General features: G+C 46.6%; 1 protein-coding gene across 1 annotated transcript; it reads right to left on the bottom strand.

Moving 5' to 3' along the window:
- Positions 1 to 7,111: 7,111 nt before the first annotated feature.
- Foxi3 (forkhead box I3) lies at positions 7,112 to 13,117 on the bottom strand. The gene is made up of 2 exons (XM_031380873.1): positions 12,404 to 13,117; positions 7,112 to 8,959 (listed from the first exon to the last, which is right to left on the bottom strand). Exons 1-2 carry the CDS (start codon positions 13,077 to 13,079, stop codon positions 8,355 to 8,357), a joined length of 1,281 nt encoding a protein of 426 aa, XP_031236733.1. The 5' UTR covers positions 13,080 to 13,117; the 3' UTR covers positions 7,112 to 8,354.
- Between the last annotated feature and the right edge of the window lie 1,326 nt (positions 13,118 to 14,443).

Genomic DNA, 14,443 nt, shown 5'->3' with positions numbered 1-14,443 from the left:
CCAAAAGCCAACTTGTTTTCCTTGTTTATTTCATTAAGCAGCTACTTTATGAAGCCCAAGGGTCACTACTACTATTAGCGTGGACATTTCAGTATTGCTTTCCTATCCTAAAACTCCAATGGTCTATCAAAGTACTGCATGCCTATAATTCCAGTACTCCAAAGGCTGAGGCAGAAGTATTGCTGCAAATTTGACACCAGCCTGGGCTAGTTACCTTTACCCCTGAGACACCCCTGACAGCAGACTACAGTCCAACTTGCACCAGCCTCCTGGCCTTCAGCATCCCTTACTTCTACTCCTGCAGGCTTCATGGGTGCACAGGCTAATTTACTTGGACCTCATCTTTCTTCCCTTGCACTTCAACCTGAGAATTGGCTTCCTTTGCTACTTCACTCTCATGGCTCAGGAGTTTCAACAAAGGTGGTGCTAAGGCCGAGGGAGCACTCTTTTTTATCAGCCACCCTTGTCTGCATATAGAGTTCCAGACCAGTCAGAGCTACAGAGCTCTGTCTGAAACAACAGCAACAAATGAATTGCATGTGAGTTAGCATGTACTTACCAATCTACCATGTGAAGCCTAAATAAATAAACAAACAAATGTTTTATTGGAAGATTTTTTTTTTTGCATTAGTAGGTTAGTTCGATAGTAAATATAAGATTTTTCCTTTGGCAAAATAAACAACAAAAACTCAAAAAGAAAAGAACTTGTGTCTTGTCCTGTCCTTGTGCACACTTCAGGTTGTTCAAGTTTGACCTTCAGTCTGGAATGCTTTCTCCTTATCCATTCATCCAACGGAGCCTCAGGGAGGCAAGCAGTTGCTAACCTCTAGGGCTCAGGTCCTCTCTCTGCTTGTATGTTTCTATCAATCACATACCCTGAATATTTCCTTTTCAGAATCCTAGAATTAGTTATGCAACTACTTGATTGATTAATGGTGATATCTCATTGTATCTCCTTGTGGATTTTTTTTTTTTAGTCGAAACAGGGATTTACTTTCTAGCCCTGCGGATCCTGGAGCCCACTTCATCCAACTGCCTGACTTTTTTATGATTTGTTTATCGGTTTGGATTGTGGGTCGGCTGTCTGTTTTGACACAAAGTCTTGCTTTACAGCACGCGCTGCCCTGGTGTTCATTCTAGCCCCCACTGACGTCACACCCACTCATCTTCCCCATTCAGCCACTGAGTACTGGGATTACAGATGTGAGCCACCACACCAGGATTGAGACACAGATTTTATTCTTTCTGGTTCTGTCCTTCCGAGGGGTTGTATTAGATTGGAGCTCCTCCTTCCAGCTTCCTTCCCTGCCTCCTCTGCTCCTAAGCTATCCCCCACAGGCAGCTTTCAGTTCCTCATTCAGATTGGCTAGCTCAGGACCGGGTTATTGCTCATCCACTCCCCACCAGCACCCCTTCCTCTCTCCCGGAATTCCTCACCTGGCAACTCTCCTCAGCGTACGGGCCTCTCAGACAGAGTCCTCCTCCCCCTTCCCAATCAAAGCACTCGACAGCATCCCCTTGGGCTGGAATGTAACACCATCCTTACTGGGGCTTTACTTTTCGCTACTTCTCTGGAGGGAGACTACCGGGACGCATTGGTCGATAAGAAAGCTAGCGTGAGAGTCTGGAGCTGACAGTAGTGACGGGGGTGGGGGGTGGGGTGGGGTGGTGGCAGTGGCCATGCTTGGCTGCACAGAAGAAGCTGATCTGGTGAAAGAAACGGTTTTGATGCCTCTTCAGCAAGTAGTGTTTCTTCCGCAGGCATGCTGCAGCAGCTCTTTGGGGGTTTTCTTACCTTCCCCAAACCGGTGAGCCTGGGACTTGAAAGTCTCTCCCTGAGACAGTGCTGGGGGGCAGCTGGAGGGCTGGTGATCAAAGACTGCAGGTGTTTGGTGGAGCATCGCAGGGAGAACGGAAGGGCATCGGAGTGGGAGGGCTGGTCAAGGCACTCGCTGCCAAGCTTATTACCTGAGTTCAATCCCCAGGTCTCACAAGCTGGAGGAAAGAACCAACTTCTAAAAGTTGTCCTTTGGCCTCTACATGCTTGCTTCCTCCACTGAAACACATAATAAGTAAAAAAAAATTGTGTGTGTATGTATGTGTGTTTAAATTAAAGGATAGTATTTTGGCAATGAAACAGACTGCAGGTTTTTATCATAAATAAGAATCATAGGTTCGAATGCCAGGCCAGCCAAGGCTACACAGTGAGACCCTGTCTCAAAAAAATTTAAATTAAAAAAAATCAAAGCAATCAGCTGGCAGTGGTGGTACACACCTTTAGTCTCAGCACTTGGGAGACAGAGATAGTTGGATCTCTGTGAGTTCAAGGCCAGTCAGGTCTACAAAGAAAGTTCCAAGGCAGTAAGAGCTATACAGAGAAATAGTGTCTCAAAAAAACAAAAACAAAAATCCAAACAACCAAAAAAAAAAAAAATTCAGTCTGTCAGTTATGGGAATGTGGATGGATGCTTGTGCCTCATTTTTCCCAAACAGGGAAGAGGAACAACACATTTTTCGGTTACAATGACTTCACTTGAATACAGACTAAATTCTTTTTCCTTCCTTTCCTTTCCCTTCTCTGAGACCGGATCTCCATGCATCCTGGTTATCCTGGACATACCGTGGAGCACATCCTGCTCTGGAACTCACAGAAATCCTTCTGGCTTTGCCTCCCAAGTGCTGGGATTGCAGGCCTGTCCCAGGTTGCCCGTAGAGTTTATTCTTAAAATAATTAGAAGCAGACACAAATAGGGCCCTTGAAGGACACTTCTGGGACATTCACACTGTGTCTCCTCTGTTTCCTCAGGTCCACTCCCTCTTCCACTCCAGAAATTATCCTATTAACACTTTTAATTTAGAGTCAGGGTCTTAAGTAGGCTGTCTTCAAACTCAGAGATCTGATTACCTTTGTCTTCAGAGTATATTCCAGAGATAGAGGCAGGAGAACCAAAAGTTTAAGGTCATCCTCAACTACACAGTGAATTTGAAGCCAGAAAAACTTCTGTAATTGATATGTTTTGTAATTTGGGAGCATGATGCAGTGGGAGGGAGTGCCTTAGCGGGCTCATGCTGAGGCACTGCCTCCTGCCCACCCCCCAACCCCATCCAATCCCATCCCATCCTACCCCCCACTTCCCTATCCCCACTGCCACCTCAGGTACCAGCCATACAAAGGGTCTAGTATAAAATGAAGAAATGAAGTTTATTTGGGATATGGGAAGGGGTTCTGGATTAGGGAGTAGAAGGCAAAGAAAGAGAAAGAAAGGTGGAAGAGAAGGACAGAGAGAAAAGAAAGAAACAAGGGAAGAGGCTGACAGGGAGCATGTGGAAAGAAAGGAGAGAGATGATGGGGGGCAGAGAGAGAGAGAAACAGAGAGAAAGAGAGAGAGAGAGAGAGAGAGAGAGAGAGAGAGAGAGAGAGAGAGAGAGAGTTTTAGTGAGCCAGGCTCCTACTTGACTATTGCTAGGTAACTGTTGGGAGGAGCCTAGAAGAAATGCTAACAGCAATATTTGCTAAAAATCAGTAAAAAGCACTTCTGGAAAATGTTAGGTTTAAATTAGGGAATGATCACCCTTCATTCCCCTACCATTTTACAGATTATAGCAGGCATTCCACTAGGAATATGTCTGTGACAGGTTTCCTGGGGCCTCCTGACTTCAATATGTCCTATTGGCTTCAGATTCCTGCAATATTCCCTCTACCATTAAATAAATATTGTGGCCCCAAGAAACTTCACATTCTCTATCCTATCCCAGACCTTTCAGAGAGAGCTATCCTTGTTTCAGTAGGTTTCTATATGGCCCGGGATTTGTTGACTGGCTCACTCTTGGTAGATCCCATCCACTGAGGATTGCCAGAAGTTTGAGGTCAGTTTGGGCTATACAATGAGACCCTGTTTCAAAATTAAGTTTAAATAAGTAAGTGGCACGTTGGTTTCCAAGTAGTAAGAATGCCCTTGGCACAGCAGGAGTCAATAGAAGGTGGGCAGTGAGGGGGTTAGGAAGAGGATGGAGGCCCAATGGGCAATGATCCTCGGGGCTAAGAGCTACAGAAAGACCAAGTGAACTGGGGAAGGTGGGCCAGACCACCCCTCTCCTTCCCTTTCTTCTCTTTGTAAACTTTTACTATTTTATATGTATGGATGTTTGCCTGTGTTGTGATGTCTATGTACCACAAGAGCAGTACACATTTTTAAACACTGAGCCATCTCTCCAACCCCATATCCTCATTTTAGATCCAATTTGAGCACTTGCCTGAAGCAGCCACTTAGATCAATGATTAGGCCCAGTTATAGAAACTCCCAGGCTGAGGAATAACTCTCTAACTCACTGTTAGGAGGCCGAAAGAGTGGGAAGTCAGTCATATAGGTGTTTTGGACAATGCCTGACACCTTACATGAGGGTTAATAGCGACACCCTTTTCACCCTCAAATTACTCTCTTTACATCCCGATTGTAGAGCATCCCTTCTCCTCTCCTCCTAGTCCCATCCTCATACCCCGTTCCCCCCTCCACCCCCCATGGGTTCCAAGTTGTCCTAGAACACCAAGTCGCAGCGGCCAGACTACATGCCACCTCTTCCAAAGAGGCCAGACAAGACAGCCGGGCTAGGGGAAAGGAAGGCAATTGAGTCAGAGACAGCCCCTGCTCCACTTGTTAGGGGACCCACATGGAGATCGAGCTGCACATCTGCTACTTACGTGTAGGGGTCCGGGGTCCAGCCCGTGAGTGCTTTTTGGTTGATGGCTCAGTCTCGGTGGACCAGTACCTTTTTTAACATGATAAAGGACTGTTCTTTAGGAATTCAGTAGGGAACTTGTGTTTTGTTCCCAAATCTGTTGGGAAATTCCTTCTCTCAGCGGTGCCAGCCACCTAACCCCACCTAACCCCCAGCCCCAGCTGACAGCTTTCCATGACAAAGGCAAAGGCGGGACTCCAGCCTAGAGGTCATCCACCCTCCAGCCCTGGGGGAGCATCTGGGGTTTCTTTCTCATTAATGACCTCAAGGCTTTAGCCCTGAAAACAGTAGGAAAAAGACAAAAGCCACCCAGATCCTAAAGACAGGTGCTTTCAAACCCTCACGAGGCCAAGAGGGTCCTGGGAGTCTCCTCTGAAGTTCAGGCAGCCCTTTTGTGTTCTCAGCCTGCCAGGGAGGGATTTGGTAGCTCAGCTAGCCATGGAGTAGGGGGTGGGGTTAGGCCACATAGCTGCTTTTTTTTTTTTCTTTTTGGTTTTTCAAGACAGGGTTTCTCTGAGTAGCCCTGGCTATCCTGGAACTCACTCTGTAGACCAGGCTGGCCTCGAACTCAGAAATTCGCCTGCCTCTGCCTCCCAAGTGCTGGGATTAAAGGCGTGCGCCACCACCGCCCAGCTCACGTAGCTGCTTTCAAAGCCTCCTGGGCTGCCTTTTTCAGTAAGTTCGAAATCTATAGGAGATTTTAAAATGTCAAGACAGACGAGCATAGCAGCAGGGCACTCAGGAAATGGAAGAACAAAATTCAGCATCAGCCTCTGCTACAAAGTGAGTCTGAGGGCCAGCCTGGGCTTCAGAGACTGTTTCCCAAATCCAAGCTATAATACCTATGTAGGGGTGGCAATGTACACCCTGCCCACTAGGTCCTCAAATTCTCCTGCCTTGCTGTATTCCAAAGGGCACACCAGGCCGTGGAAAGCTGACACACACTAACCTCAGCCTAGTGTGCGGCCCCTACTTCCCAGGAACCCTAGCTCCATATTACAGGGCATTTTGTTCATGGCACTGTCGTAAGCAGCCCAAAGTGTGGTCTAGTCCCATTTTCTGACATGGTTCCCAAGGCAGAAGACATCACAGTGGCTAAGTCTTCAGCAACTGGCTGTTGGTGGACTTTCGCATGGAACCATCCAGGCCTAGGTAGCTTGGTCCTGGTGTATTTCATGCTGGGTCTCAGCCACTTTACCGACCCCTCAATAGTTCCTCACAATGCCACCATCCTTGTGTCTAATACGAAACACCCAGATCTAATATTTTCTAATACATTTTGATCCAATTTTTTGTTTCTTCCCAACCACACTTGATTCCCTTAAGGAAGTTTAGAGTAAAATGTGCTTACCTGACCCCACATGACCACCTTGCCTAGGGTATTTCAACTGTGTGGGTATGCTTCTGGTATTTAATAGGCATCCTACAATACAAAGGACACTCTACGTAATTTTCTGGATGGGACCATGTTCAAACTAAGAGCTCCAGCCTTGCAATGGGCTGCCTGAGGCTCCTTCCTCCCACCTCCCCAAGACAGTGTCCACCCTGCAGAGCTCTATACGAGGGCAGCCTCAGCATGCAGCTTTCTTCAGACTGAAACTCACCTTAGTTTGGCCTCTACCTCCAACTAGAACCTTATCCTAGGAAGGCTAGGCAGGCACTCTACTACTGAGGCCCAGCCCAGCCCAGCTGGAATTTAGTTTCTAACAGAACTGTTAAAGATTTAGAAATCAACCCGACACTCACGTCCAAAACACTTGGTGAAGAGTCGTCCAAAACACTCGGTGAAGAGTAGCTTTTTTATTTTATCCTATTCACCTGGGGATAAGTGGAGCAATTCCAACGTGCACAGTCAATGACTCTAAACACAGTCCCTCTAGTGGATTGGGTGCCATGCCATCCATTTCTGCTCCTTCAAAGACACTGAGGTCCAACAAGCACAGACACAAAGCCAGGAATCATTCCATGAAGAGTTTATTCTTAGCATGTAGAATATACTCCTTAGGAAAAAAATATTCTTTAAAGCTCCAGCAGACATTATAAATTAATTTACAAATATAGAATTGTGTTAGAAATATCCATAAAAGTCCTTGATTCTTCACATACAAAAATATTCAGAAAATATTTATGCACAAAGTATGAGGCCAGGTAGTTTCTTTGGTTATCTTTTTGCATAAGAGTTAAAAAGCAATGGTGATCGCAACTTGTACATCAAGAAGGCACTAAAATTTTTAATATTTCTAAAAAAATTTATTAAACTAATGCTAAGAGTTCTAATATACAGGGGACTTGAAACCCTGTCTTAAAAAACAAAACAAAACCGCAAGGATCCTCCCCACCCCACCCCCAACCCAATGTAGTTCTTGTCTCATGGCAGTATCTCAAGAACAAGGTAGCATGGGAGTTTATAGAATACCCTCATCTTAGCAGAGGGCTGTTCCTGTAAATCCAACCTTCTGCGTTAGAAATCTTTGAATGAGTTCAACGGATGCTGACCAAGTGTTTCCTGTATGATGATGTGCTAGACTCTCCCCACTACAAAATGGTTCACTTCCAAGTAGAAGGAGGGGGGTGTGCTGAAACAAATTTATATACATATGACTTTTAAAAGAATTTGTCCATATGTATGTAATTCCTTATTAAAAACTGAAAGATTGGTTGGTCCAGATGTGACTGTCAATCAGGAGGCATAACTATGTTTCAAGGCCAGTGTGATCTACATAGTCAGTTCTAAGCCAGGGCTATGTAGAAACCTTGTCTCAAAAATGAAAAACAAAACAAAACAAAAAAAAAACCTGTAAGATTTCACTTCCAGTGAAACACCTAGGACATAAGCTAAATCAGGCAGGAAACCAGGTTTATCACTAGAACTATGGCTTCCAGACCTTATCCCATGTTTACTTTGTCTATCATGAAGCTGGCATGTTTAAGAACCCACTATTTCCCATGTGTGACCTTGGTATGTTACCTACCATTTCAGGATAGTCACTCCTGCCTCTCACAGGGTTTGGTACTTTCAACGGTTTCAGAAACCCACTAGTGTCTTGCAAAGGGGACTTACCGTGCAGAATTGTTAATGGGTTAAGGCGATCCACTTTGAATGGATTCAAATCTGATAGGCTCAGTAAGCTTCTGGATTGCTTTCTGTGAACTCCTGAATAATCCTACAGTCCACTGACTATGCTCACAGTAACCAGCAAGCTCTCACACTCCAGCAAGCTTTTCCAGGTTTCTCAGGTTGTGTGCCTCCCATCCTAGGATGGTAGGTAGAACTCTGTGAGGCCTGTCTTTATTATATTATTCACTTGTAAATCAGAGCTGAAAGCTCAAATGTAGTTTTCCCACCCATAACTCCAACGATGTTTCCCCCATCAACCTGAGCATAGACAAAGTCAATGGACTGCAGGATTTTTTAGGGGTTGTTGCAGGAATGCTTTATACCAAAAACTGTCTGTGTGTGTGTCTGTATGTATATGTATATAAATACCTCAACCCATTTAATTCTCTGCACAGTAGGTCCCCTTTCCAAGATGCTAAGCAGATTTCTGAAACTACTGATCTGTGTGGGAGATAGGTACATCTCAAGTGTACATTTCATCGAGTCTGAGGAGCAATGTCTATATATCAGAGCCATCCCGGGGGTAGATGAGGCTGTTGACCATGCTGAAGTTGTAGAAAGGGCTGCTGAAGGGGCTACTCTGGTCCCCACTGCTGCCACCAGAGAAAGGGTGGTAGTAGGAGGACAGCTGGTTGCTCCCACCCACAGTACTCAGCTGCATGGAGTCTGGAGAGCTGTCTGGAACGGAGGTGTTGGGGAATGTGCTGGAGGGCAGCTGGGTCCCTCCTAGGTGGCGACGGGTGCCTGGGAGGGTTCGCTGGGTGCCCATGCTGCTGGAGTTGACACTTAAGGTGTTGAAGCTGCTGAGGAATGTGTTGAGGCACGGAGTGGAGGTGAGGGTGGATGCTCCAGGAGAGGAGGCAGTACTCTTGGTGCCCTCTGGAGGCTCTGGTGACTGAGATGGCCTCAGCATAGAAGAGGGGCTGTCTCCTTCTAGCTTCCCACTCACTCTTAGTCTTGAGGACTGCCCTTCTGATTTTGATGTCCCCGAAGGCACAGTAAGGTTGCTACTAGCCTCGGCCCGGCGCCTTCGCTTCCGTCGGAAGTTTCCATTGTCGAACATTTTCTCACAGTTTGGATCCAGAGTCCAGTAATTACCCTTCCCTGAGGGGAATGAAGAATTTAGTGAGGATTGGTCATTTCTTTCATTTGTCTGTCTGTTCGCTACATTCATTCATTCGAGGCAGGGTTTCTCTGTGTGGCTCTGGATGTCCCAGAACTTGCTCTGCAGACCAGATTAGCCTTGAACTCAGAGATCCATCTGCCCCTCTCGAATGCTGGGATTAAAGGCATGTGCTACCACGCCTGGGCTTGAAGGTTCTACTTTATTTCTGTGCACAGAACACCCCCCCCCCTTATGTTCCAAGACACTTTACTCCATGTCTGAAATCAAACAGCACCAAATCCTATCCATCCTAAGCTTCTTCCTATGGTAAAGTTAATATATAAATTAGGTAGACTAACAATTAATGTAAGCCATGTGAATGAGATCTATTTCTGGAATTTAAGGACAGTTTCATATATCCCTGGCTGGCCTTAGATTTCCTCTAGCTCTGCTGCCTCTCCCTGAGATTACACCTCCTTCCCTGAGATACACTCCCATGCCCATTCTACAACGCTGAGGATCATGGTAGGCACGCCTTCGCCTGCTGAGCTACAGTCCCAGCCCTCTTCTTTCTCTGTGCCCTTTCTGTTTATTGAGACAGGGTCTTGAATAGCCCAGGCAAACCCAGAACCTGCTGTGCCAGTGAAGTTGAGGCTGCCAACTGATCAATCCTGGTCTCTACTGCCTAAGTTCTAGAAGTACAGGTTATATGCCTCAATACCTGGTTTGTAATTTGCTGCTTAATTATTTTGGACAACAAATGACCCTGCTTTAGTAAAACTGAGGGTTTGGGAAGCTCGCTACAGCCCACACTGGGCCACCAGGAAATCAGATTAAATGGTGACCAAGGAGCTCACTAGGTCATCCTCTTCTGGAGGCCTTGCTCACTACAAGGAAAAAAGTAGAGTAAATTCTTCTAGCCAGTCCTATGTCTTATGCACCCACTACTTACATCCTATGACCTGATTCTATTTCTGAGACACCTACAGTAAGTCACCTGCTACTTTCCCTAACTCCTGATCCAAGCCATGTTAACTTGCAAAATTATGAAATTCTGATGTTACTTAAATCATGATCTTCCATTTGTTTTCTAAAACAGTAAGTTAACATGTAGTAAATTAATTTAGGCTTAAATGATGCCTTAGTGTTGTAGCTGGCACAACAGCTAACAGAATTTACTACAACTTTTCCTGAAAAAAATGTAAGTCTTAGAACAGAAAAGAATCACACCATTTAAAAAAGACAATGTCAAAATGATAATTAAAAAAATATTACTACCAAGCAATCAACATATATATATATATATATATATATATATATATATATATTTTTTTTTTTTTTTTTTTTTTTGGGCAGGGTTTCTCTGTGTATCCCTGGCTGTCCTGGAACTCGCTCTGTAGACCAGGCTGGCTTCAAACTCAGAAATTCACCTGCCTCCGCCTCCCAAGTGCTGGGATTAAAGGCGTGTGCCACCACTGCCCGGCTTAACCAACTAAATCTTAACAGCTCAGCTGATGTGTGTCTGCAGAACAAGAAAACTAGGAATTAACATCCCAGTACATTACTGAATACAATGTGTCCTCGTAAGATAAGGTATGTCTAATCACATGTCCACTAGGAAAATTCTGCACTCATTTAAAATCTACACAAGACCTGTCTTCTGTAGCAAAGAAATGCCCTTCTCTAACTGGAGTGGGACATACCTATATCACCTTAGAAGACTTTCACCCAAACAGCTTTTCCTAACCTGGCCTTTACTGTTTCAAAGACTTAAACTATTGCTTTGCAGTGAGTGCTTCTCATAGGTAAGTTCAGGTGTCTCTCAGCTCTGTGGAGACAGGCAACAGGACCACAGCCCTCAGTTTCAGATGAGGTAAGGTGCAGACTGACTGCCTGCTGTATTACATACAGTGTCGAGAGGCAGCCTCCTAACCAACCTCCCTACCCTCTCTCCTCCTCTTCTTCTTCTTCCTCCTCCTCCTCCTTCTTTCTCTTTCTCCCTCTCTGTCTCTCTCAACTATGTAGCTCTGCCTATCCCAGAACTCACTATGTAGACCAGGCTGGCCTCAAACTCAAGAGATATGCCTGCCTTTGCCTCTGTAAAGAGTGTACACACACGTACACACACACACACACACACACACATACAGAGAAAGAGAGAGACAGACAGAGACAGAGAGAATTCTTTAACTATCTGGATAGGTCTATTGAGCCATCTTGGTTAGTATTACTATCATTTCTTCCTCCTCTCCCAGTGCAAGAGGATAAACCCACGATCTCAATATACCATGGCAAGTGCTGTATTTTTGAGTTCCACTCCCAAACTCCAAATACTTGGTTCAAGCCATCACTTTCCATTGAGTCCTACTGGCATATCCAGAAATTTCCACTTCATTTGGTAGGGTTTTTTTTTAAAGCTTTTCCAGATACAATATTTTTGAACTTTTTAAAGTTCAAAGGAATACACACGACAACTGACATAATAATCTTGGGTGGTTTAGAAGCTAAGTCAGGAAGTTGCATCTTCAAAAACTGCACGTCCTGTACAAGTGTCACCATTGGGGACTAATGGCTACTTGAGATGTGTCCAAATTAAAGCGTGTTGTAAAACATACACAGGATGTGAGACTTCATGAAGCTGACCTGGAACTCTCTATCCTCCTAAATGATAAGGTGTGCCTAACCACATTAACTTTTAAAATGTAGTTTGCACAATACAGTATCTGCACTAGAAAACTGCTCCAGAATATACTTCTACAAGGATAATGCAATTAAGTGGTGGAGCTAATCTTTTGCATATCTGAGGCCCTGGGTTCCATCCCCCAATACAACAGCTCAGGCTTCATTCAAGAGCCTCAAGCAAGAATCTGTCTTTGTAAAGCTTCACTCCACTTCCACCTCCCTCTGCCAGGTGAGGGAAAACTCAGAACACAGACCTATGCAGTCTTCTTCACTCAGGGTATAGGATTTAGACTAGAGGGAAGCCCATACAGGGTGCCCACATCTTACCCAAACCTCGGTTGGCCCACAAAGTGGGATCGATCCTTAGGAATTCAAAGAAGGAAATGAGGCCTAGTGTTCTCATCTTTTGTTAACACCCTGCTTGTTAGAGTCCCTTTCCCTGCTCTATGTATCTTCCAGTGACTTTTGCTGTTCCCTGAAGCGACCTCCTGTTAGTGCGTATGAACTTTTTGGTTTAGCCCCCTAGCTTCTGCCCTGAGTGTGAGGGACCATGTCCTCTGTAGACATCTGATATATTTCCCGTGTCCCTATCAGACCAGGTTTGGGTGGCTCTATCCCCACATCTTCCCCCCTCTAGTAAAGATAAGGCCCCACGCAGATTTCCAACCCGGCCGCGCACAGATCGGATATTAGGCTCCGGTTCTCAGCACCTATAGGTGCTCGGCTTCGCGGTCCTAAAGTACCTGCCCGACCATCCTCACCTGGGTCGTCCTCGTCGCGGGGCACCTTCTTAAAGCAGTCGTTGAGTGATAGGTTGTGACGGATGGAGTTTTGCCAGCCAGCCTTGCTGCGCTGGTAGAAAGGGAAGTTATCGGCGACGAACTGGTAGATGTGGCTGAGGGTGAGTTTGCGCTCTGGCGCGCTCTGGATGGCCATAGCGATGAGCGCCGAGTACGAGTAGGGTGGTCGCACCATCTTCATCAGGTCCTCACGGCTGGCCATCGACAGCCAGCCCAGCTCGCCAGGGGCTGCCGAGCCGGCAGGGGAGGCGGGTGCGGCCGCCGAGGGCTGCGCGAAGCCCCGCTGGGCGCCCGCGAAAGTGCCCGGAGCGGCTGGCGGCTGCAGGAAGGGTCCCGGCGCTGCTCCGGGGGCGGGCGGCGGCGCCCCTAGGTAGCCGGCAGCGGAGGCCGGGCCGCCCACGCCGGGCCCGTTGAGCCACAAATAGGGGTTGGCGGCTGCAGCGGGGGGCGCGGCGTAGTCGGACAGCCCATAGGGTGCCCTGGAGATCGGGGGCGCACCAGGCGCGGCGGCGGCGGCGGGCTGTGAGTATGCGAAGTTGTCGCCGCAATACAGGGCCATGTCGGCGGCCGAGGGCTGGTGCGGCGCGGCAGCGGCTTTGGGAGAGCGGGGCTGGCCACGGCGCTTCGGAGAGAGCATCCCTTGGCGGACCAACCCTACGGCCCGTCCTGGCCTCCGCTGCGACCGACTTGGAGCGCCGAGGAGCTCGCCGAGGGCGGGGTACCGCGTCTCTTATACCTGCGGGCCCGCGGAGGCTGGGCGGCCAAGGCTCCACAGTCCACGCCCTCGCCACGCCCCAAGTGCCCCAGAGCAGCGTGCAGCCTCCTTTGCCCCGCCTGCCGGGTTCCCGGGGCTTTCTGTTAGCTCCTGAGTCAAGGTGAAAAGCGCCCATCCGTCTTTCCTTTATCCGGCCCTTCTGTCCAACGGTCTGGTCATCCATCCTTCCTGCCTCCCCTCCATCCTCCCATCTTAGCCCGGGTACGATCAACCTACTATAAAAATCAGAGTATTGAAACAAGAGACAGATAGATCCCACCAGCTGGACGGCTGGTCCCCCAAAAGCTCGTGAATCCGTTTGGGTGACTGACTTGATTACTTACTTGCCCCTAGCCTCCACTGCCTTTTCTAACTGCCCTTTCTAACAAGTCCCAAAGTTTTAAACTTACAATCGAATTATTCACGTTCAGCACAGCACTCATGTTCGGTCTCCACCGATCAGCTCCATGACATCAAAAATAATAGATGTGAATGCATGAATGTCAACCGGACAGGCACCCTTTCTCCCCGACTCTGTGGGCCAAGTGTGAAATGGTTCTCTCGTTTTTTATTCTCTCTTTTTGTGGTGATTCATCTTTCTAGCTAAACCATATGTTTGTTCACAATCAGGAAACACTGTTCATTTCATTTCACCGGTTTGTTCCGACTTTTGGTGTGCAGTTATTTTTCAAAAGGTAAATTTGCAAAGACAGTTAAGTAAGCGGCTTTGGAATTAACATTTAAAAGCAGAAAGTTTAAAGTAATTTAAGTGGTTCAAGACGCGCTTATAGCCCGGGTCTGTTTATTCTCAGCTTCTCCGAGTTTTAAAGGGGCTCTCTGAGCATCAGGAGAGCAACAAGCGAAATATTGTGTCGACCTAACGAGCCAAAAGGACAGTGAGAAAATAATCTCCTTTGCCATCCAAAATATTCCTAAAGGTGTTCTTGATAAAAGCAAATCTGAAAGTTCTCGTTTGAGAGGAGAAGTTATTGGTTGCTTTTTTTTTTTTTCTATTTTCGGGTTACAGTCTGACAGCTTAGAATATTACTAAAGAATTTATTTACGTACATAATAGTTTTGTACTTTAAACTTTTTAACTCTTTTAAAAAAAATAAATAATAAAAAACAAACAAAATACCAGAACGAGTCTGTCGACAAGGCAACTCAACAGGTAAGGGCGCTTACCGCCTGAAGCCGGGAGTTTGATCCCTCCTGGGGTTGAAGGAGAAAACCAGACACAGGAAAGT

The sequence above is a fragment of the Mastomys coucha genome, unplaced genomic scaffold (genome assembly GCF_008632895.1).
Source record: "Mastomys coucha isolate ucsf_1 unplaced genomic scaffold, UCSF_Mcou_1 pScaffold20, whole genome shotgun sequence".
NCBI lineage: Eukaryota > Metazoa > Chordata > Mammalia > Rodentia > Muridae > Mastomys > Mastomys coucha.
Note: the sequence above shows the minus strand (reverse complement) of the source record. Positions and strands in the feature narration are given on the sequence as shown.